The sequence below is a fragment of the Atractosteus spatula genome, chromosome 7 (assembly GCF_055471065.1).
Source record: "Atractosteus spatula isolate fAtrSpa1 chromosome 7, fAtrSpa1.hap1, whole genome shotgun sequence".
Classification (NCBI taxonomy): Eukaryota; Metazoa; Chordata; class Actinopteri; order Semionotiformes; family Lepisosteidae; genus Atractosteus; species Atractosteus spatula.
In genome coordinates, this window is record NC_142712.1 from 47,964,961 (window position 1) to 47,989,204 (window position 24,244).

At 36.2% G+C, this 24,244-nt stretch overlaps 1 protein-coding gene across 2 annotated transcripts in view; it reads left to right on the top strand.

The window, feature by feature from the left end:
- The window catches only part of unc13c (unc-13 homolog C (C. elegans)), a 139,004-nt gene that overhangs the window by 37,773 nt on the left and 76,987 nt on the right, over positions 1 to 24,244 (top strand). For both annotated transcript variants that reach the window (XM_088921651.1, XM_088921650.1), the window contains exons 8-14: positions 68 to 209; positions 11,836 to 12,005; positions 12,887 to 13,002; positions 14,142 to 14,305; positions 18,784 to 18,934; positions 19,092 to 19,160; positions 22,409 to 22,498. In XM_088921651.1, the coding sequence (XP_088777777.1) occupies positions 68 to 209; positions 11,836 to 12,005; positions 12,887 to 13,002; positions 14,142 to 14,305; positions 18,784 to 18,934; positions 19,092 to 19,160; positions 22,409 to 22,498 (902 nt within the window). The remainder of the gene's footprint in view (positions 1 to 67; positions 210 to 11,835; positions 12,006 to 12,886; positions 13,003 to 14,141; positions 14,306 to 18,783; positions 18,935 to 19,091; positions 19,161 to 22,408; positions 22,499 to 24,244) is intronic.

The window sequence follows — 24,244 nt, forward strand, 5'->3', positions numbered from 1 at the left end:
CTTTAGGTCAGTTTGAACCACCAGCAACTGATTTTCTTAGGGTCTGTTGTAACTCTCTCATTCACAGTCCTGTGCGCTCAGGGCTTACAGGCCAAGGACAAGACAGGCTCCAGTGATCCGTATGTTACCGTGCAAGTTGGCAAGACCAAAAGGAGAACAAAAACCATCTTTGGTAACCTCAACCCTGTCTGGGATGAAAAATTCCACTTGTAAGTATATCTGTTCCTCGTTTCGTTTTGGCCATTCGGGTAAAAATGTCGTAAAATCAAATATTTGAGCACAAAAGGAAAAAATGAATTGTAAAATACTGAACAAAACAATTACAATATTTTTTTTCTGTAGTGAATTCAATTATTTGTCTGATTATTAAACGTTTAATTTTAAGATAATAATGTTCAGATTGGTGATTTTCAAAATCTCGAGCTGCCCTTAGGAACATCTCCAAGCACTTTTTTCCCCATCATGACTGATTGCCCATTTATTTTCAAAGGCAACATTATAATTGTGAGAGTGTTCACGGTAAGACGGTGCTTGGAACTCTGAAAATGAGGAATGCAATGAAGAGCCATTTGTCGGATTTATGGCTTCCACTATAAGAAAACTGGAACATTTCTTTTCATGCTTTTGAAGTTAACTGCATTGCCTTTTGTATCCCGAGTCCACCTCAGTCATTTGAAAAACACAATTCTGCGGTGTGGAGCAATTGAACGTAAATTTTCCTGCAGCGAGAATATCATACCAAGACAGCATGCCTATTCATAATGCATGTACTTTATGAAATCCAAAGAAATAAAAACACAACGGACATAAAGTATTCATGTCCTTTCCATTTAAAAGTTTTTTTAAAATGGAGACTCTTTAATTCTTCATGATCTACTGTATATATTTTTCTACAACCTGTAAGTGGTGACCTGATCTTTATAGACTTTGTGCCCCAGAATTTGTCTTCTCTTTAGGTTATTATTTTTAAAGATTTTAGCAATTGTCATGCAATAGCATCTCCTTTTTGGAGTGTTATGCAGTGATACAATCTAGATTTTGTATTTATATATATTTCATAACACCATCAGATTCATAAGATTAAAATGTTTTTTCAGTCTCTGGATTTGTAATTCTTTAATTTCTCATGGCAAGTGGCTATAAAACATAAAATATGTATTTCCTTATCTTGCAGTCCTGACTTTAGGAAGGTTGTTAGCTACTTATTAGATATTCTCTGGTCTCTTGTTTTACAGTTCAGCATTCTGTGTGACTTTCTTTGTTGGTTGGTTTGGTTTTTGTTAGACAGTAGAGAGAGAAGTGTCTGGGGAGCTGTTAGAATGTGTTACAAGAAGAAGCAATCAGTTACTGATTTTGTTATGGAGGACTTTTATTCTTTCGACAATTCAATGTTAATTGCAAGTCATACAGGATGAAAGGGTTTAGTAGTGCCGGCCAAGGACAGTCTGAATCACTCAGACATCCGCTGTTCAACACTGTATTGTTTTATATCATTCCCTGGTGATCACCTCTTTACAAATAAGCACTCTGTCTGATTTTTGTATGTAATATAATGTCAGTAACATTGAAATGTATGATGCTGCATTCTGCTATATTGAGCATCAAAATATACAGTAATTTCCAAATTTATATGAGTGATTTGTGAAAAAATGCTTATTTTGTCTAAAGTTATATACCCTGATTTAAAAAAAATGAAACTTGAAAGCCTCTCTTTTTTTCCTCTTCTTTTAAAACAATTTATTCTCTCCATATGACTAGTGCAACCTTGGACATTATCTCTCTCGTGAATTTTCTCTGTAAATGCCATTTCAGCTTCTTCACATAAATCCCCAGCGTTTTGCTGTATAAATGGGCCCTTTTTCTTTGCCCAGGAGAAAACCAAACAAAAAATTTAGTAATAAATATTAGCATACGAAAAAGGGATACCCATATCTGAGTGATATCCGCCCTTAATAATTTAATGGTAGCGGTTACTGTCTCTTTTTAAAGTGTTCTTATTTCTCTCAACACTCTGTGCTCTATGTACAGGCCAGATAATCTCCCTATTTCTAGACCCTTTGACCTCTTAATCCAGATTGACTGTTCTTAATGTACCAATATATCTGGTATTCAATTAAGAAAAGAAGATGAGAAATGACCTGGAGAGAGTAGAAAGTGGTTTTCTGGAACAGGAGATCACAGTTCATTAAAGGGGTCTTTATTTCTCTTTACGCTGTCAGCTAAGCCTGTGGTTACATTTGCCTAATGCATCTTCAGCTGTTAGATTAAGCAAAGATGTTCTCACAGTGTTGTTCCATAGTAAGTAGTATTGTAGGTAATACTACAGTAACTGTGGTGCACCAGGAATTGTTTAAATCAATTTTGTGAAGACATCACAGCTATTTTTCACTTTTATATTTCACCTGAATTTAGAAAACATAACATTTTAATTGAAATTTTTGCAATGGCCACAGGCATGTCAGATATTAACTTTGAGGCATGATGAGTTATGCACATTATAGAAAGGAAGACACCACTACAACACATACTGTAGATCATTGTTTCTGGCTGTCCACAGTACACTTCAGAATTTCATCTCTGAGGATAGGGATTAAAATGTAACCCAAATAAAATACATTAAATGTATTTTGCCAGCAGCCATATCACTCTGCAATTTACAACTGGCAACCCACTGAAGCTAAGCTGGTGTGAGTCTGGTCAGTACCTGGATGGGAGACCTCCTGGGAAAAACTAAGGTTGCTGCTGGAAGAGGTATTAGTGGAGCCAGCAGGGGGCACTCACCTGCTGTGGGTCCTAATGCCCCAGTATAGTGACAGGGACTGTATAGTGTAAACAGGCGCCGTCCTGTTTACAATACGGAAAACCGAGGTCCTGACTCTCTGTTGTCATTAAAAATCCCAGGGCGTTTCTCGAAAAGTGTAGGGGTGTAACCCCAGCATCCTGGCCAAATTTCCCATTGGCCCTTACCAATCATGGCCTCCTAATAATCCCCGTCTATGAATTGGCTTCATTACTCTGCTCTCCTCCCCACTGATAGCTGATGTGTGGTGAGCGTATTGGCGCACTATGGCTGCTGTCGCATCATCCAGGTGGGGCTGCACATTGGTGGTGGTGGAGGGGAGTCCCCATTACCTGTAAAGCGCTTTGAGTGGAGTGTCCAGAAAAGCGCTATATAAGTGTAAGCAATTATTATTATTATTATTATTTTACCAGTTTCAGGGTATTTACCACTGCCTTGTGTAAGCCAAAAGTTTGCTAAGGAAACAGGTTTGGAACATTCACAGTTAATAAGCTGATTTGTCAAAGTTCTTATTGTCTCATTATACTGATTTATTAGTTCTTTATGTAAACGCATAGCATTCCTCATGGCTTGATTAATCCTGGAGGCTTTTAGACGTTATGGTAATAAGTCATATAAAACAAACTCAGCCAATCTCCAGAAATAAGAAGCACACTTGACATGGTTTAGAGATAGATAGATACTTTATTGATCCTGTGAGGGAAATTGCAGTGCAACAGCAGCTTAACACAGACAACACAGCCACAGTGTAACGAATGATACAATAATAATAATACAATACATACAGTACAATCAGTACAGTGAGGGTTGCACTAAAAGAGTTACTCACAGTCCAGGACACACAAAGAAATATACATGTAGCAGCATCCTGTTGCTTTTGTGTTCTTTGTTACTCATTTACACAACCAAGCTATGTTAATAATGTTAATGGGTTATCTCACATTCCATTTAATCTTAAACAGTACTTTGAATTGAAGTCCCTTTTTAGGATTGCCAAGGGCATGTAGGAGAGGGTGTATTGTTTGGTAATCAACTCCAAAATATATGTAAATATGTCCAATATGCATTTCAGATTGTCCTAAAGGGAATATGTGCATGTGTTTCTGTAGGGCAACTCAGAGTATGTAGGGTTGGAGAGAGCCATTTGCAAAGACACCCTGAAGAAAATTAGTTTTGAGTCATTAGTTTTAATGTTAGTAAACCAAAATTGAAGCAAGCAAAAGGATCATTGTTGCATTGCCACATTGTTTCACAAATGAAAAATTGTTTAATGGCTCAAACAGCATGTCTTTTTTCTTTGCAAATGCAGAGCTAGCAAAACAATTGAAATGCACATTGAATCAGTTATGAGGTTCCTAGTTGATCATTTGTTTTGCTTTGCTTTGAAGGCAGGCAGAAGGACAATTATTTTAACCTCCATATGCCTATGGGGCTATCTGCATTGGAATTCTGTCCTCAGACTCCAACGCACTTAATGTTTCATAGAACAGAAGTTGCCTCTTCTGGAAGACAATGGTATTTTAAATCTCTATGCATTCAGGATCTCAGATTCACCTTTGAAGCCAAGAATTTCAGCACAAACTAATTTGAAAGGAAAAAAATTAAACATTCAGAAATAGTAATACTCAATATCTCAATATCAAAAACAACATCTGAAAAGTAAGTCATAGGATTCTAGAATGCATCCTGTCCATTCTTTCCACTGGTTTAGTTTTTTTAAGATAGAGAATAGTGGAGGACACTGCAGTGCTGCATAGCTGAAGCTGCCTTAGAAAGAACATGTCCTTTGCTGCCTGCAGCCTTGAGGCATATACCAGTACAAAGATAAGCTGTGATACATTTCTTCAGTGGATTCCTTACCAAGGGGCGCATATCTGGCTAGAGTTTAGCATGTTATAATGTGCAGATATTTTAACTTAATGACCTCTGATAAAAAAAAACAGTTCCGAATATGAAGATGATAATCTTTGCGACGCAAACATAGTTATTGTTTTTGCAAAATAGTAAATCACATGCTTAAAAGGATTTAGAGAGACAATGCAGTAAATGTGCTGGTGGAATCCAATAGGCAATAATAGAAATGCAACATTATTCTTACTGTATTTCCACTAATATACAGTAATCCTGTCTTTTTCCTGGCGCACAGAATAGGGTTTAGGATAATTGTAATGAAAACAATGAGTTGTATTTTAATTTTGAGCATTAAATTGAATATTGTTTTGAGTTGGTGATTCTATGAGGAAAGATTGTAAGTTTCCCACATTGCACAAGAAAGATTACAAAAAGATGAGGCCCTTAAGCTAGTCTACTTTGGTTACTAATAGCTACAGGTAAGTGATCCAGGGATCTTATGCAGCTGTTTTTTCAAAGAAGTCAGGGCATCAGCTACCCAGAATGCCTGGGTAGCTTGTTCCAAACTCCTAAAATCCTTTTTGTAAAAATATCCTGCTGTTCCTAGTTTTAAATGCAATTCCTGTTTGTTTTGACTTGAGTCGTGCAGTTCACGTGTCATAACCTATGCTGAATAACCCATTCAGGCTGACTTTGTCAGTGCTTCTCAGGATTTTGATAACTTGAATCACATCCCCAAACAGTTTTCTCTGTTCAAGACTAAAATAAAACATTTCGTTGAGCCTGTCAAGGTAGAATCTTCCTTTTATGTCAATGAATGTGTCTGGTTGATCTTCTCTGAACTGATTCCAGATCTGCAGTACCTTTTTGTCATGCGATGATCAAAAATGCACACAGTTTTCTAGATAAGGCGGTAACAAACTCTAGCCCTCCTTAACCGGTTGTGACTTTACCTCATGGTATTCGCACTAGCCTGTTCTTCGTTCCTTTCATAAGGTAAATACAGTACATTTCATTTATAACAAGACAAGAAGAAAGTGGAGCACAAATAATTAATGAGAAACAAATGTCGTATGGTCTTTTCGTGTTTTTAGTGGCCTAGCTTTATGCAATTACTACAGTGGGATCCCATCTGGAATTCTAGTTCTTTTACTGCCTGCTTCCAAGATAATTACTGCAGTCTTCTTCTCTCCACTTTAAGTCTTTCCCTTACTGTCCTTGTAGTTAGTTAAGGCACTGCATATTCCTCATTATTCATTCACTTTTCTAACTTCTACTATGTAGCACCCAGGTTGATTAAAGCACTAACACTTTCTTGAAATCCTGACGAGCACTAACGCTCTCTGACTGTCCCCCCACCCTCCCTGGGAATCTGAACTGTCTTCATCTATCATGTGGAATATTTAAATGATTCAGTACGTCCACATGAAAACCTACTGTAAGTCTTTTTCATAAGTAGCTTGTTCAGTTTCAGTGTTTCCCATTTCATATTTATAGCTTTATTTTTTATTTTTTTATATACAGTACACAGTAACACTACACTTCTGTACATAAAATGTCGTAAGCCAAGTATTTGCTCTGTTGTGAATTTTGACTAATTCTATTTGATTTTTTTTGCATCTAAGCATCATATTTTGGTTTTATCTGTACATTTCACTAGCTTACTAGCTTATACCACAATCTTCTATATACGTTTTATGAATTAAAAAGAGTAGTAGTCTTGATAGGTTCCTATGATACTTAACTAATTACAGTACGTAAGTTAGTCCTAATTATTTTCTCCGTAACCTTACATGCAATAGAAATTAGACTTATTACTGGCAATTACTGGTTTTGATTTTGTTGTTTTTTGATGGAGATGGTTCTAAATTATGAATGTTGGGGGTTGTTACCTTCCTTCAATTTTAATTTCTCCCCCCGCAGGCAGAAGGACTGGTTGGAGTAGTGAATTACATTTCTGAAATCCAACTCCTACTGTACCTTTAAAATCACTGAAGATTAAAATGCATCTGCTGTATGCAATCCACAGCACTGCACTGAAGCTTAAGCAGTGACTGCTGTTTTTCTATAGGGCCTCTTTGAAATCCATTAAATACATTTCCCATAGTAGTCAACAGTTTTTTTTTCCTAGCAAATTGAGCAAAGATTTTTTTTCAGAGGATGGAAGGATTTATCCCCAATTCAAACATGGATGATTTTTCTAAACATTGGTGTGTTCATTTAGGAGAGGAGAAAGAGCTGCCAATGAAGAGGCTTAATAAATGCTGGAAGCACCAATCTTTTTTACTCTACTCCTTCTAAGACGTACTGTAATCCATGTCTTAAATGGAAAAATGAAGGCAGGGGCAGCAGTGCAGAGTAGCACTGCTGTTGTGCTATTGATTGCTGCCTTACTCAATTTGCTACAGAAAATGTCATGCTGTATAAAAAAGGTAGAATTCCAGGTCATTATTGACTGCCATCGACAGCTACATGAAGTTACTGTTTTCAGTGCTATTGTTGACTGTGCTGTAGTTAAACCCTTGACCAATGCTAGAAACATAACAAGAAAGTAATTCTTTCAAATGCATAAAATTGCCATGTAAATGTCTTTGCTCCATTTGTCTGTACATGCATTTATCTCATCAAGATTGCAGATAGCTTTCCTACCTAGGGTGTTTCATAATAAATAATAAACCTCCAGTATCTTAGGAACTCTGCTGTTTGCAAGCTCACTAAACTACTCTGCCTAAGCATATAACTCTTGTCTTGCGTAAATTGCATTGACTTCATGTGGAATTTAGAGTGGATTTTAAGGGTCATTTACTTGCATATAAGTTATTGAATAGTTTAGCTTCTGGTTACCTTAAAGAGTTATTGCATGAGAACAGTCCCAATGCTCATTCAGAGCTCTGCTGATTCAAATTTTCTTATTCTGCCTAAGACCAAGCTCCAAACAATGCTTGATCGAGCATTTTGTTGTGCTTGCTCTGTAACTGTAACTTGTTGTCCAAATTTATCTGAGACTCTGCAACCATTGATGTTAAAGACGTGTTTTTACTACATATTTTAATTTAGAATTTTGTTATACTGTTGATTTAATCTGATAAAATTATTTTTCTGTGATGGCCTTCTGATAAGCGCTGTATGAATGTACTATTGTATAGTGCTATACACTTTTTGAAAAGTGTTCACAAAAAAATGGTTTATTGTTCTTATTTAAAAAACTGCCAGTATGCTCTTACACAAGTGTTATATCCAATGCAAAAAATATTATTTTCCTCAAGAAAAGGCCTTCAGCAACATATAAGTTGACAAACCTCCCACACATAACTGCTATGAGGCATTAACTCTATTCCATCTGATGGTCCCCTCCAACCTTCTTCCTACTACTCTGCCTGGCATCTGTGTGCCCTGTGTCCACATTATCCCAAGGCCAGAATCACTGAACATCACACCACTCAATGAGTAAGCAGAGCTGAGTACAGGAAAACCTTCCTTACAGTCAAGCAGGGTTTTTTCATACAGGGTTTGAATTAACCCACTGGGCTGCTCTAATTGCAGCTCCAGTAGATACCATATATGACAGATATTTGCAGCCTGAGAGAAAACATAATCAAATGTGTGTCTTTATCTGTTTATTAATTTTCTTCTGAAATTGTTGTACTGTACTGTATATCTGTCTTTTGCTCCTTGATAAATAAAGCAAGGTGTCTATAAAACATTAGTAATAACTCCCTTGACGCTGTTCACATAATGCTGATTTCCTCTTGTGTTTATTACTATTATTATTTTTCATCTTCTGATTTTCTAAAGGTAAATATCCTTAGTGTTTAATGTTTCACTGAGTTGTGATTCTGATTCGAGATTTGGTTTGTTGAAACATTCCTGATTTCAGTAGTGTCACTTAAAGGCCTAAAGCTGTATTTTTCCCCCAGAAAGAAGTTAGTGGATTTGTGGTACTGTACTGTATGTGATGATACACACTTGGTTTTTGAAACTGTGTTTTATGGAAAGGTATTATGGCATCACAGTTATAATCTCTTAAGAGAAGACAGTGTTTTTCATTTTTGCATAACCATAAAAAGGCAGTGGTTAGAACAGGCCATTAAATCTATAGGTGTATGTCATTTTGATTTTATCACAGCTTCAGGCTTACTCTTTTAAAGATCCTGGAATCCCCTCTTCCATAAAATATCCTGATAATTATCAGTGTAGGGAATTCACTGAATTTAAGATTAATTAATGGTACGGTATTATTCTTTTCCATGATTGTACTGTGTTTTGCATTGTTGACATTCTGTTATGTTTTTGCTGCTACATGTACGAAATGGCAGTTTTGAATGTTCGTTGGAATTTAAATTAATCATAAAGAATAAGCCAGGAGGGAAAACGTCTCTAACAGACCAACAGCTCAACACTGTGCAGAATTTACACTGTCCTATCTATTTGATTATGTGTTTGCTGTTTCAGCTGCTTTGATTTTCAAGATGGGATCTATTTAGTACTTGTAATAAGATAAGCAGTAAAGACTAACTATGAATTTCCAAGTTATTTAAGATCACCTATCTTTAGCTGTGGTGGTGTTTCTTTTGACATTCATTGTGCACTAGTTGTCGAGAAATGATAATTTGCTTCACCAATTGAATTCATTGGAAACTTCGGGCAGTGCTTTACTTGGCCGAGTTGTTACAACCTCAGCAGCTCCTGCAGTACAATGTCCCTAGTCACCATCACGATGCTACCTCTTGATCTACCAGCTCCAATTACAGGGAAAATCTGTTTTTGTTAAAGGTATCCCATCCAAGTATTGACCAGGCACAGTTGTTCTTAAGATTCTGATAACTTGGGGTCATCAATAGTTAATCTGCCTAACACACACACACACACCAGTGTGGCAGGATTCAGAACTGCACGTGTCCCAGTGAGATACAGTATGTTTAATCACTGCTTCTCACTTTTTTACTCTCGCCGTGAGCCACATGGCGGACACAGCAGAGTCAGTGTAGTACAGTGGTGTAGCATTGCACTCCTCCCCTAATGCACTGCAAACTCTTGGTCACTGGCCTGCAGAGGGTTACCTGGAGGATACCCAGGTTGCCTGAAAGCCACACTCCCTCACAGAGCTTTGGTCCAATCATGTGACACCTCTTGGGGAATCCCAGTGATAATCAGTCAGCTAATTAAATAGACTGAAGTAGATCGAGTAGGTAGCTGTGTCAGCATGCGTAGGCTGCAAAGGAACAAGTAAAGGTTTATTCCATACTGAAAAGAGAAGAAAGGAAACACAGCGTTTCGGCTGTGGAGCTTTCTTCAGGTGTGAGGGAGAAAATGGTAGAAAGTATTAGTTTCCTCGAAAATTGTTGTAGAAGTCTCTGAGTGTTACTCTGGGTGGTGTCAGAGTCAAAGGAAGAGGTGTTAAATTTCAGGTCAAATCCTTTAGGAATTATATTATAATGACGACATCTGTAAAGGAATAGGAGGTGGTCAGAAGGCCTGGTCTTGGAACAGATCACTGTGAAGAGACGGGATACTGGTTTAGTGAGAGAAGGGGGCAAGTAGCCCAGGGAGAAAGAGGAATCCTTTGGCACCTGAAGAAGGCTCCACAGCCAAAATGTTTGGGTTTCCTTTCTTCTCTTTTCAGCATGGAATAAACCTGTACTTGTTCTTAATTAAGTAGACTGCCTTCAGGATTAGCAAATACCTGGACTATAGGGCTCATCCTGCTCTGTGTAAATTTCCAACACATTTACTGAATTCAGTATCATGAACATTATACCACATTTTGCCTAGTTGCTGTCATGAAACAGTTCTTTCCGGGCCCTATGCAGACGACACGATCCAGAATTGTGAGGTAACACTGGGGAAAAAGTCATGCAGGAGAGGGTATGGAGACAGGGAGCGTGTCCAAGGGGTGCAGGTGTCCAGGGGGAGTGAGTCCGGAGCGAACGATCCAAGAGAAAATTCAAACGGGTATCCAAGACAGAAGGTATAGTCCAAGGCCAGGGGATCCATCCAGGGAATAAAAACCATGAACCGGGTCGGGACCGGCGGGGCGGGGCGGGGCGGGGAATCAGGAACAGAAGTTTAAAATCATAACGGAGCCAGACGCAGCAGGACCCCGGGCTCTCACGAAGTGGAATTCAATGAGGAACCAGGAGTGAAGTCTGCATCTGGCGTTTAAGGGGGAACGTAAATAGGGAACAGGTGCAGGTAATGGGAGAAAACAAGGAAGGGCTGGAGCGCCCTTAAGAAGAGGGGTTTGCTATCGTGACAGTTGCCAAATGCACATTTTTGGTTTAATTTGGAAAACAGCTTATACAGTACTGTACAGCATAGCAATTCTGTTCAGATGATCTTTACAAAATACTGTATTTAGTTTTTTTAATTCAGGAGAATGTCACTTTTAAAGCATTCTGTCTTTATTAACTCTCACAGCTCATGCAATGGTTCAGCTTGGCAATAAGCATGGGAGTCTGTCAGTGACACACCCTGGCAGCTCACCCTGTTCTCTCTGTTCATCCTGATCCCTGCTTTGTTTTCAATTCAAACCTTAGGTGTGAGGAATTGAGATATCAAAGTAGATGTCATTAGATATGCAGTGCAATATATACATTTTAAAATTATAACTGATGGCAAGAATACTTTGTAATATCATATCATCATTTGACTTCCAGTAATTGCACACCGGTACAGTAACTGCTGCCTTAATTCCATTTGAAAATTCTGGTTACCTCTAACTTGGAGTCCAGGCAGCTAAAATACAAAACCATATGGATACCTTTCTGCGTAATGGATGTTCCACAATGGCCACTACAAAACAATAATTGCTAATTAACCTAATAAAGGTCATGCATAATATTCCCATGTGATCAGACAGAAATAACAAATTATTATACAGTTATTACCATAGTTTGTTCTGAATGTTCATTTAAACTTTAATTGACTATTCACCTTTATTTTCTGGTAGCCATTGTATAGATCGATTTACATATTGGTATTGTGAGAGATTAATTTAAGCAGATAAAAAATGGAGTTAACAAGGTTTTTAACCACTGTATTATGTTTATGTTTAGTTTTTGTTGTTGATATAAAAAATGTGTCATCTACAGATTTTGATATTGATCATTTCTTTGCTGTAAGGAAGTGACCAGTAAATGAGAATAACATGTAAGAATGACTCTGCCATTTGTATTGTGTTCCAGTGAATGCCACAACTCCACAGACAGAATAAAGGTGCGCGTCTGGGATGAGGACGATGATATCAAGTCTCGAGTCAAACAGCACTTCAAAAAGGAATCTGACGACTTTCTTGGACAAACAATAATAGAAGTGAGAACACTAAGCGGGGAAATGGACGTCTGGTATAACCTCGGTATGATCAAGAACCTCCTACTTTCTCTTGAAAAATCAGATTATGATGATAGATAGAAAGAAAACTCTTCAGTAACTCGACAGGTAAAGGCACTTACTACCTGAGTGCACATCCAGGTATCTTAGGTTCAAGCCTGTGTCATGTCTCTAGCTGACTGTGGGCAGGATTTCCCTGGTCGGAATACACTATTGAATGAGTGCTCTTGAGAGTGAGATGGGATTAGTTTGCCAAGGGCTCTCTCTCTCAAATTTGAAGCAGACATAAAATATTTGAGCACTATGTTCATTTTAAGAATGTCAGGAAAATCATAATTATTGTATCTCATATAAATCTGACCCATCATTTGAAAAAAACCAAACCATAATAGGGCTTATGCTGTGATTAACGATGAACAGTATACAGTAGTAATTCTGTCAATAAAAAACCTTTTATGTTTTTTGTTGCTTGAATTTTACCTGTAATGCAAAGGTCAGAGGGCAGCAAGACTACAGATACAAATATATAAATGATGTTGTCAAACTTCTGGCTCACAACTGCACTTTCTGGCATGATTCATTATTGCAGTTCTATAATAGTAAATTGTCACTTGGAGAAGATACGCTAAAAAGATTGCCCAAGGCTTCAATACAACATATTTTGTCCAGCAACAAGTTTTGGCAATAAATTAAGCGAGAACAACGTGCCATGAAAACTGGGCTTTAAAGCGAACATTGTCTTCATCATTCATTTCTCTTTCTCAAATGGTTTCTCAAGAAGTTTGAATAACGCTCTGGGGGAAATGCTGAAACAATGTACAATATGAATCAGGGGAAGGTTAAAATCAAGTTAAAAATGCACAATGCCCTGTTTTTATAATTGTTTTCATTTCGGCTGTTCTCCAGAGAAGCGGACTGATAAATCTGCGGTATCTGGTGCTATTCGACTGAAGATAAGTGTGGAAATGAAAGGAGAGGAGAAAGTAGCTCCATACCATGGACAGTATACGTGCTTGCATGAGGTATAGTTACATTTACATCTATACAGGCAATGAATATTAATTGGCTTTTGCCATTTCACAACACTGAAAGTCATCTCATCTAACTTCAGGGACAGCTATTTTGCCCTTTATAGTGTTCATCAGCGTAAAAGCTTAATTTGATCGGGCATATGTACTCTATGTGTCTAACAAGCAGCATCTGTCAGGTTTACGTTGTCTTTTGTAAGGTTGTAGTTACTATGGGTTATAGGGATGAAAATTAATCAGCTCTTGCTCTTTCACTAACTTTACCTAGTTGATTGATTTCTTAATTTGGTTGCTAACATTTTATATTCACAACAAGCAGAATTACAAAACTCATTTGACTGCATCAACTTCGTAAAAACATTAAGGACTAATTAATATGCATTCCCATAATTCATTTGACTCCCAGAAATATGTTACTTGTAAAGCACTACTGTATCTACTGTATCTCTGTGTGTCTAATCTGTGTCTTTCTCACCAGGACAACTACTGTAGGTCAGTGTAATCTGCTCATTCGTTTAGAAAAGCTTATCCCTTTTGTAAAAAATAAGAATTTAACAGTTTTACTAAAACTAAATTCCAGCATATTTACCTTAGGTTGGAATGAATGCTCTCAGAAGAGCCAAATACACTTGATTTTCCAATCCTTTTGAAAATGCCTTCTGATAAGTCTTTGTCTATGAGGTTTTCTATTTATGAAATATTATTGTATTATTATAAACTGAAATCAGTCATTTTAATTGACTAATAATCATTTTTCAAAAAGTATGATTTTTTCATTTAATTATTTATAAACTTAGGTTAATAAAATCTGAGATTTTTCAATGTTTAGATGTCTTTCATTTATTTGCAGGCACCATTAAAATGTACCTCCTGAACCTGCCAATATATCATTTTAAAAAGTGTATAAATATAAATGTAAGTGTTTAACACCTTTATGGAAGCTTCAAAAGCTTATTTTGTAAGTAAAGCTCACCTTTTTAATGAGACTGATTGGGTATTGTGTGGCCAATGGGCACTCATTAGAACCTCCATATTTCTTACGTTGTTTCCAGACCCGCAATAAAAAGAATGATGAAAATAAAAACCTTTTCATCTCCGGTATTATTTCTCTTACAACATATTATTGCTTCCAGAACTTGTTCCACTACCTGACTGAGGTGAAGAATGGGGGAGTAGTGAAGATTCCTGAAGTAAAAGGAGACGAAGCCTGGAAGGTTTACTTTGATGATGTTGCTCAAGAGATCGTTGATGAATTTGCAATGCGCTATGGAGTAGAATCCATCTACCAGGCTATGACGTGAGTAAAATGTGTCAAAATAATGAAGTGTTTTAAAAATCAGTCTTCATAATTCTCAAATATATCTAAAAATGGCACCAAGTAGGAAGGATTGGATTGCTACTACATATACAAGATTTTAGAACAACAGGATCTACACTTTATTCTCTAAGCATAACCACTTCACTAATCGTCCCTTCTGGATTTGCCTTTAAGGCTATGAACATGACTCATTCATTAAAGTATTTAATGGGTCGAAAATTGTGTATGTTGAATGGATCATTTAATAATTCTGTTTCACCTTACTTAAAGCTTATGGGAGGTACCGAAAAATCGGAATGCATGTGAAAAAGATGAAAGGTGACTTTTATATAGACATGATGACTGTGTTTTCCAAGGAATTTATGAGAGGTATGTAACAACGTGCTTCTTATCCCCGGTGGGCTTTTATTTCAGTCCATGCCAGACTTGAAATCACTCTTTGTCTTAATGGCTATATAAATCTTGATATATATTCCCTGGGCACAGGATTACAACCCCCTCTTTCCAAAGAACTAAAACTAAAAAATGTTAACAGCAGTCTTGAAGCGACACCATTGATATTTTCTATGGTACTTAAAGTCCACGGCATATCAGTTCTCATGGAATACAAAGGTCACCAATTTGGGAGGGCAGTATTGAAAGAATAGATGAGTGCTAAGATGAGTATTCTAATGTACCGTCAGAGTGTCATAAGATTATATGCATTTTATATTATTTAATCTCTAAGCATTCCAGGGCAGCTGGAATAGGAACATATTCTTGCCCATAATGACTCCTAGTTATGTGTTGCACGTGTCTTGTGTGAAGACAAGCGCAAGCTGTGTACATTATATACATTGAAATCATACAGTCAAATGCAAGCAGCTCACATATGGCCTTACAGCAGCAAAAAGGTGGTAGAAAGGATAAACAAACCATTTTCAGAGATGCATGAATACAGTTTAGCACTCACAGCAAACATCACGAAATTAGAAGGAATATGGGAATTTTGAATGTAGTGGCATGTCATAAAAATGTTCGGAGAATGCGACTTCAAAAATGTCACAGATGAAATTGTCACCAAAAATTGTCACAAAAGTCACACTAGAAATTGGGATCACAGTTTGATGTTTCCTTGAAGTGTATACAGTATTCCTGTTCAAAATGTTATGATGATTGCAAGTTGCTTAGTCTAGTAAAGGATCAGGGTGTGTGGGAGCCTAACCTTGCCCTGAGATAATGGGACGTGGCACAGTACACTCCAGACAGGAGGCCAGGCCATCACAGTGCTGACATATTCCATTAGTTGGCTATCCTTTAATTTTTCTCCTCTTCCAGTTTAATTCTGTAACATGTTTAGTTGCTTTCAGCACATAATGCAATAAAAATGATAATTTACAGTTACAGCTGTCAGCATCCTTATCCAGAGAACAGCATGTTAGTAATTATAATGTGAAACCCTGGAAAAAAAAAAAAACAATTACAAGTGTCTGCAATTGAAACAAATTAGCGCTCATCCCATTTTGATGGAAGTTAAACCCTTGACGCAAATAATAGGATTCATAGCCATTTAATTAGGAAGTGAACCTGCCCAAGAACAAATCTACAGCTGAAAAAGAAAGGTACAGTATCTCAAAACTTTATATATTGAAAATAAAATACACTTTCTCGCACGTTTCTCATCCCAAAGGATCTGAAAGCCTTTTTCAAACAGGAAGGGCCCAAGTCATCCACCACTGAACGTCAGTGATGAACAGCAGGTATTCTGACCTCCTGCCAGGAGATTAGGTGGATAAGTAACAAATTGCTTCACTTATTGATTTAAGGAGGACAGGCCAGTCTGTTCTGAATTGGAATATTACAAAATAACTCCCCTTCTTTTTCAAAAACTACCATGGGATCTGCAAAGACCAAAAGATGGCACTTTTTACGTTATAGTAACCCTGGACACCGTAGTAGGGTTTAGCTTTTGAAATTGCTCCTCAGGGCAAGTGGTAGCTACTGGTCCACCACCACCTACAGCAGCAATTAGGTTTTTGTCAGAGGTCTCCCAGCTCAGTACTGACCAGGCCCAGCCTTCTGTGATCTTGCACGATCAGGCTACAAGGTGGCAGCACTGCTGTCAAATCAGCTCATAACAGTATGCAGTCTATAAAAATGCTATGGTCAATGTATTATTTCTATGAAAGCATGCATTTGTCTAAGAATTATTGATTAAATTAAAACACGCGTGAACTCAATTTACTGTTAATTATGAGTAGAATCATATTTAAATGATACGACAATTAAATATTAATATAATGAAATACTAATATGGAATTTAACATTGGACATCAAGCAATGATCCGGGTATATAGTGTCAAAGGAGAGAAAGAAGTGAGCTTTAATGCTGGGGCAGTGTTTAATTTGTACAAAAGAAGTATTAAATATAAAAGCCAGATACCAAGGAAAAATATATCTAGCCAACAACCTTACATTTGGCAGCTATCCAGATTTGTCAAGAGGAGTCTTTAAGAAGTTTTGAAATTAAAGGCAAAATCAGGCAGAATGATCAGTTGTAGGATGTCATTTAACTCATGACAAAAAAAAATACAAAATGTACCTGTATGGTGCCTGCAGAGCTTCTGTTTACCTGCGTTCCTCTATATTTTTATATTTTTATTTTTAATTACTGCATAGTTTAAAAAACTATCTCCAGTATATAAATAAGAACGAATTAAAGCAGACTAAAATCTACAAACTCACGCAGTTCTCTTTGCATTGCATTATGTATTTAAATAGGTTCTTTGTGAGTGACAAACAATTTTTATATGTCTTTAGTAAAAGCATTTCCAGTCTGATGTGAGAGAAGTTTGGTGTTAACCCATATAGAAATAAAATTGTTTTTCTAAATTATATGTATTTTTCCTATGAATTTGTTAAAAAGGTACTGTACAATGAGATTTGTCAGGAACAAAGAAGGCTGTTATTTTAATTTCACTTGGCGTTTCTTAGCCTTTTTACAGTTTTTTCTTTAATAAGGAAAAGAAAAAAATGTAACATCTTATTTAAGAATTCAATCCTGTGCACATAATTAAAGCATCTCAGTGGAGTTCTTGATCATAATAAAAAAAATGTTTGTATTAATGACATAATAATCTAGTGGCCTTTTTTAAATCATACTTAAAATTGTCCGTTATTGCTGTAAATTAAAACTCTTGCTCTTTGCAGCATACCGTTAATTACAAGAGCTTCATTTAAGGTCCAAGATAATTAGCAGAGCTGTGGCTCAGGACCTGTGAAACAGAGCTGGTGTCAGTCTTGTTGCACAGGGCCCCACAGGTCCTCTGGACTGAGTTGACCATGCCCTGTGGTAGTGCTTTCTTTTGTTATGATCTCATCTTAGTTAAGAATTTAATTTGGTAAGACAGAGCTTGAACCCCATCTATGAGTACAGAATTTTATTTAGTAAATCAGAGCATAGCCCCCAACTCTGTCAAAAAAAAATCTGTGATTAATTTCCACTCTGTGAATATCATCTGAACTCATTAAAGCACAGGAGACATCCAAATTAAGTGCACTGCTTAAACTGGATTAAATGACAAAATGATTTCACTATATATACAATTAAATTTATTGGCACATCTTCATAGTTCTATACGTCTGGGAATCAGAAACTGATTAGAATCTTTTCCAGGCAATTTCATCACCATTAAGAGAGTAAATTAGCTGTAGCTCAAATGATAAATATTTTTGACAAATGTCTGTTGTCTGAAGATCATTTAAGTGCAGCATAAGCAAATATCGTATCTACCAATGTTCTAGATATAAATCAATGTGCTGAATATCCATTATGCCATACAGAAATTAAATGAAATAATGTTTTTATAAAGTTGTCCTTTCATACAATCAGATATATTGACATGTTCACTTTAATCTTGAAGGTACTTTCTTAACTACTTGCGTTTTTCTATAAAGCCCTGCAGGGTCAGTGCTAAATTTAGTGGTGTGCTGTGCTCATAGGCTGTGACTGTCTTCTTTCAGTGTGTGTGCTTTCCCTAATGAGCTATACCTGATAGGAGTGATGCTCTTCTGAACCCCCAGAGCACTACAGTGTTTCTCCAAGGTCACAAAGAAACGTACTGTACATTTTGTTAATTTTTTGGAGAGGTGTAGTTCGGGTGCATTGTATGTCAGAGAAGTGAAGAAGTGGTTTAAATACATATCCAGTGCTCTTTGTCTCCGTTACTTTAAGTGCACTATTTGCTCTGAGGCACAGGGCTTAGTAAACCATAATTTATGATTTTAAATTATTAGAACATTTAAGAAAAGAGCATGCACATTCTTAGATATTTCTAAATCTTGGTCTTTGACCTATGGACAAGACATAATTTCTGGTGACTATAGGTCTTGACAAACCTTAGTGCAGCAGAGATGAATTGTTTCTTATACTTCTGGTTTCTATTTAATGTGTTTGTGTTTTTCTTTTTCTATCATAGACATTTCTCTTGCCTGTCTTCCAAGTACATGTGCCCTGGAGTCCCTGCAGTGATGAGTACTTTGCTGGCTAATATCAATGCCTATTACGCTCACACAACAGCCAGCACCAACGTCTCAGCTTCAGACCGGTTTGCTGCTTCAAATTTTGGAGTAAGTTGTCAATTTTAATTGAACAATCTACATTTTTATTCTATGTTGAAATAAGTTAATATTTTAATATTAAACCAACCAAACCTAAATTGATAATAGAATTTTAACTTCAACTTTATGTGATGCTAATATGTTTTTGTTTCTTTTGTATCCATAGAGAGAAAAATTTGTTAAACTCCTCGATCAATTACACAATTCCCTGAGGATTGATATGTCAAAATACCGGGTATGTATGTTGAAAATGATCATACTGGTGGAATGAGTTTTGCAGTCCCCAGAAAGAAAATGAAAGAGAGGACAAAGACATGATAATATTAAAGTGCCTATGGAATAGGCAGATCACCATAGGGATGCGAACCCAAGTCTCTAGCCCTGAAATGGCAAGCACAGTACTCCATCCCCAGAAGGTCTGGACCATCTGGGAAAGCAGGAAAAAAAACTCCCCAAACTACACACTCTTAGGGTCATCCATAGCATAGAGGAAACCAGTTCACTTGATTTGGGCCTGAATTTCAACAGGTTATGCATTGGGTGTAAAGAACTTTGGGGGATGACACAGTTAAACACAGTCGGACACAGTCGGAAAACTTGTATGTAGATTGCAAATCCTGGAATAAGTGAAGGCCACCATTGAAAATATCTGCTATAATTGAAAACCTCTTAGTTTTCCATTAAAGTGGAAAAGAGAACGGGGAATTGTGGAAAATAGGAGAACAGGCATGCCATGACTTCTGAGGTTTAATAAATCTTTCTGCTTACACCAAAGTTTAATTTAATTCATTTGATTGACGCATGACAATGTTACTAAAGTGCAAGGAGGAGCGTCTCGAATTTAAAAGAATTATTCCATATTGACTGTCCAACTAACTCCTAGGCATAAGGCAGGCGATAGTGATTTAATTTCTAGACTAGCATTGATCTTTGCCTCACGTGAATTGTGTAACATTGACATATTTACCAAATCAAGTTTGAGAATATCATACTCACTTTATCTGGTGATGTAACACCCAGGCTTTCCTGTAGAAAGTGAAAATAAAGTTAGACAGTAATAGAATTCAGATCAATAGAGAATACAGGACTATGGATTTATTTTAAATGGAATTCTAAACAAAATATTTATTTTTTTTCTTCAAAGAGGGAGGCCAATTTAGTAAAAGAATCGTAAGGCACATTAAAGAGCACACTTTGCTACAGTGTTGGTTCATACTTTTTACATTGATAACATACAATAATAGGTGCATTCTCCATGTTTTCCTGCTGGCTTATTACAAGGGGCCATTCAAACATGGTTAAGTGGGATTTAGAGGAGGTAGCAAACAAAACAGAACATTTACAGTAGTCACTGAGTTTCACCAATAAAATCTCTTTTTTGAGAAAAGTGCCTGAGGCATGCTGTGTCCTGTATCACAGACTGTACTGCAGTGTTATATCTCCCCCTGCGACATATCAATCAAATGACCTCATACTATAAACTGTTCTCTCCTCCAAGCAGACATTAACACTCTTCTTGCCATGTAAAGTTGCTATAAAGAATCTTAATATTGCCAAGTTTACATATTTAGTACCGCCGCAGGTACTATAGTATACATATCTAATAAATGTAAAATGCAAATGTTAAACTAAATATGTTTTGCTTGTCTAAAATAAACATGTATTTATCACTAAGTGTACACTCATGCAGAATGAAACAATTCAAATTTAGTATTCTTTGCTTGTATCTAATAAACATTATCTGTTGTCTAATAACTACAATGACCACTGACAACATTTAATTTCCTCATTCAAATGACATTAGGATGCATTTCTAACTGGATTGTAATTCATGCGATGTCTGTTTGATGTTTTCTTGGCACATGTTTAAATTTTGTTAGATTAGAAAAATAGGCAACAGCTGACAGGCATCATGTAATGATGAGCTATTTTGTTATGGACATTTAGAAAAATTTGAAGCAGATGAAAAAAAACATTTGTTGACTTTAAAAGACCTTCAGACTGTATCAGTTTTTTGTTTGAGTGATGTAAAGCCACAAAGCCAAACTAAGCTAAAGAGCTATTTAATGCTAATGTGATGATAAATCATTAAATTCAAAGGAAACACATTCTAATTTCAGTGAATTCACCTTTCTTTAAAGTGTAATTAACCAGGAAGGTGCTTTTCCCATTAGTGTTATTTTTCATTTGATCCCAACTCTTTGGGTAAAGGCTGAAAAAGCTTTGTAGCTTCTATCCAGAAATAGCAGAAGATAAGCAGGAATATTGCCATCTTTGTATGGCTCCCACTTGGTGCTATTTGACGTCTTCCACCCATAAAATTCTCCAGTTTGAGAATTCACGTTTTGATTCAAAATAGTCACTTTAAAAACCGTAACCTTGCAGTTAAATGGGACATCACTGGAATGGGGTGAAAATGTTTGCAAGGCACAATTGTTGTGGCTCCCTAAGAAAAGTGAGATGTTAATCACAATCTCATTTCAGTTTATCAGTGCCACTCCACTGCAACAGCTATTATATCAAGAAGGACTAATTAGTGGTAACAAGAACTGAGTAATTCCCAGATACAATGTGTCCAAGTTATTATTTTTACTGTTTGGTAAAAATACACAAATTGCAATGGGCAGCGGAGAATATTTTGAGGATTTTAGAGTGCAATTGAAAGTTAATTCCTTTCTTATGTAATCTACAACAGACTGCTTATGGAATTTGCTGACATTTTGAAAGTAGAGCACACAAATTCTGCCTTTGGCAGAACAGAGAAACTTCTTACAATTAAGAAATAGAAGAAATGATATGCCAGCCATTTGTTAAATGACCATGAAAGAAGTTTACATAAGTTGTTTTGTCATATGAGCTAATCACAGCTGCATGGTGTATAACAGTGTTAGGCTGAGGAAATAGTAGGCATGGTCTTCTACTGTACTGTATATGACCTGCTTCGAATGTAGCTATAAAGGTTTTCAGTTATGCATTACACTAGAAAACACATTAGCACAGAGGCACTTGAGAATAAAGTTTATTCAGTTTGTTTACTGCATTTTATGAGACTAAACGGAGTGACACCAGGTGCTACATTGGCAAACTACTGTGGTCCAGCAATCTTTTCTGAAACTAAGGGAGAATTAAATTAATAATTAATGCTGTCAATGTTATTGGGCTCTGAAGACTGAAAACTTTATTGTAAGCTATTATTTCTTTATGACATGCTCTTTATAGCATCTGTATACAAACATATCAATGTGGTTAACTTAACAGGTTCCCATCATTCGTTTTGTAAACTTTAATATGAACGTGCTTTAAATATTATGAATGAAGGTGAGTAGGCATAATTGTCTTATGCTGTAAGAAGTTGGAACCTCCCAATTATTTAATTTCTTACATATTTAAAGTTCAGTCAGTAATGGCTTAATAACTCATAAAATCCTAAAAAATACTGAGATATAAATATATGATAGTTATTTTGGGTTTTGTTATTTACAGGATAATTTCCCGGCCAGCAACCCCGAGAGACTTCTAGACTTAAAATCAACAGTTGACCTGCTAACCAGTATCACCTTTTTCAGAATGAAGGTAGGATGATGTTTATCCCTTTTACCCACACAGCCAGCACCATTCATTTATTTTCTGATAAGACCTTGTGCAATTTGTTATTATTGATGCCTGCTGATTAGAGGTATTTGTTATACTGTACCTCATTCATTCCAATTCTTTCCTTAGGAACCATAGGAACTGATTAAACTATGGGACTAGATTACCCAAATGTTTGGTATCAAGTTTTAGAATTTTTTATTATAGATTAACCTTCCAGTCAAAAATGTCAAGCATTAAGTAGAATTTCATATTCACATTGTTCCTGTTGTGTTTCAGGGTTTGATAGGAATCAATATTATAGTGAACATATTGTACAGATAAGGCATCCAACTATGTCTGTATAAAAGGTTAATAACAACAGGCCTAGTTCCTTTATATACTTTAGGAGAATTATTGACATTTTTTGCCTTCAGAGTGGCATGAAACATTATTTAAAGTCCTGGGTCTTTCTTTTATTCTTACTCTGTTTAAATATTTGCATCTCTTCAAGACATTTGAACCTTTTCTGATTTCTGTATTTTCACTGAATTGCTGTGTCAATCTCTTTACACTCCTTCTTGTAAACTGCCACCTCACTACAAAGCTGTTAAAGTTAATGACAATAACTGAAAATCTGAATCCTTGGGTTGGGTGACATGAACTTTGGGTTGTTCATCTCCAGAAAGAACACTGTACGAAAATAGTTTCATAGAGCTCTCATAGTGTCACTGCTTTGACATTTACAGTTGGTTAATTGTTTTGTGTATTTTACCCAGTGGTGCTACCAAATAGCGATGTCAAAAGGTTTCTGTAAGGCAATTAATGAAATGAGATGCTCCAAAATACCTGTTTCGCTGTCTGTTATAATAGTGTGTCACAATAATTAAATGGTACAAAAAAAGCATTAGTTAACAAGCGATTGTAATGAAATGCAGGTCATAAAAAATAAATGGGCGACAGCTGCCTTCTAAGAAGGTAAATCAATAACCTTGGCAATTGTTTCCATCAATTTCTGAGCAGTTCAGCATCCACACTTCTCAAAACATTATGCATGACCATAAATTCTGCACCTCTTTTTTTGATTGTGAAATATTACAATCTTTGTGAAGCTTGTACCGAAAGATAAGAGACTACATTTAACTACCAGAATGTAATCCAGGTTCATTAATAAGGCAATCCTGCTATTTTATAGTCTTCATGTGCTTTCATTTACAATTGGATCCTTTAATACCAATCAATTAATGTCATAAAATTAACTCATCTTCAATTTGTTAAATAAACATTGATTTTTTTTCTACCATCAAATTCAATTCACTTTAAATTAAGCACTGCATTAAAATTATTCAGTTAACCTATGTCTATTTCAGTGCCTTATAAATGATAAAAAAATGATTTTACCAGTAATAATAAAACCAGCCATTCAGATATACTACATAGATTACATTTGTAGTATTTGGTTAAGAGTTACTCTTACTAGATATTCTAGATATTATGTTTTTTTTACTCATCCGTAGATACATAATTTCACATAAATTAACTAATCTCCGTTTATGGATGATACGATTGTACTATATGTAAAGATTTGCATTTGAAAGAGATATTTATTGGATCTTTGTCACCCTGTCTCTATGCCACTTCTTTCTGAGATGCAGTTTATTCATCATATACAGTACAGTATCTCCTTGCATAAAAACAGCTTTGCACTGTCAAGAATTGAGTTAATGTACCAGCTATGTGAACAAGTTT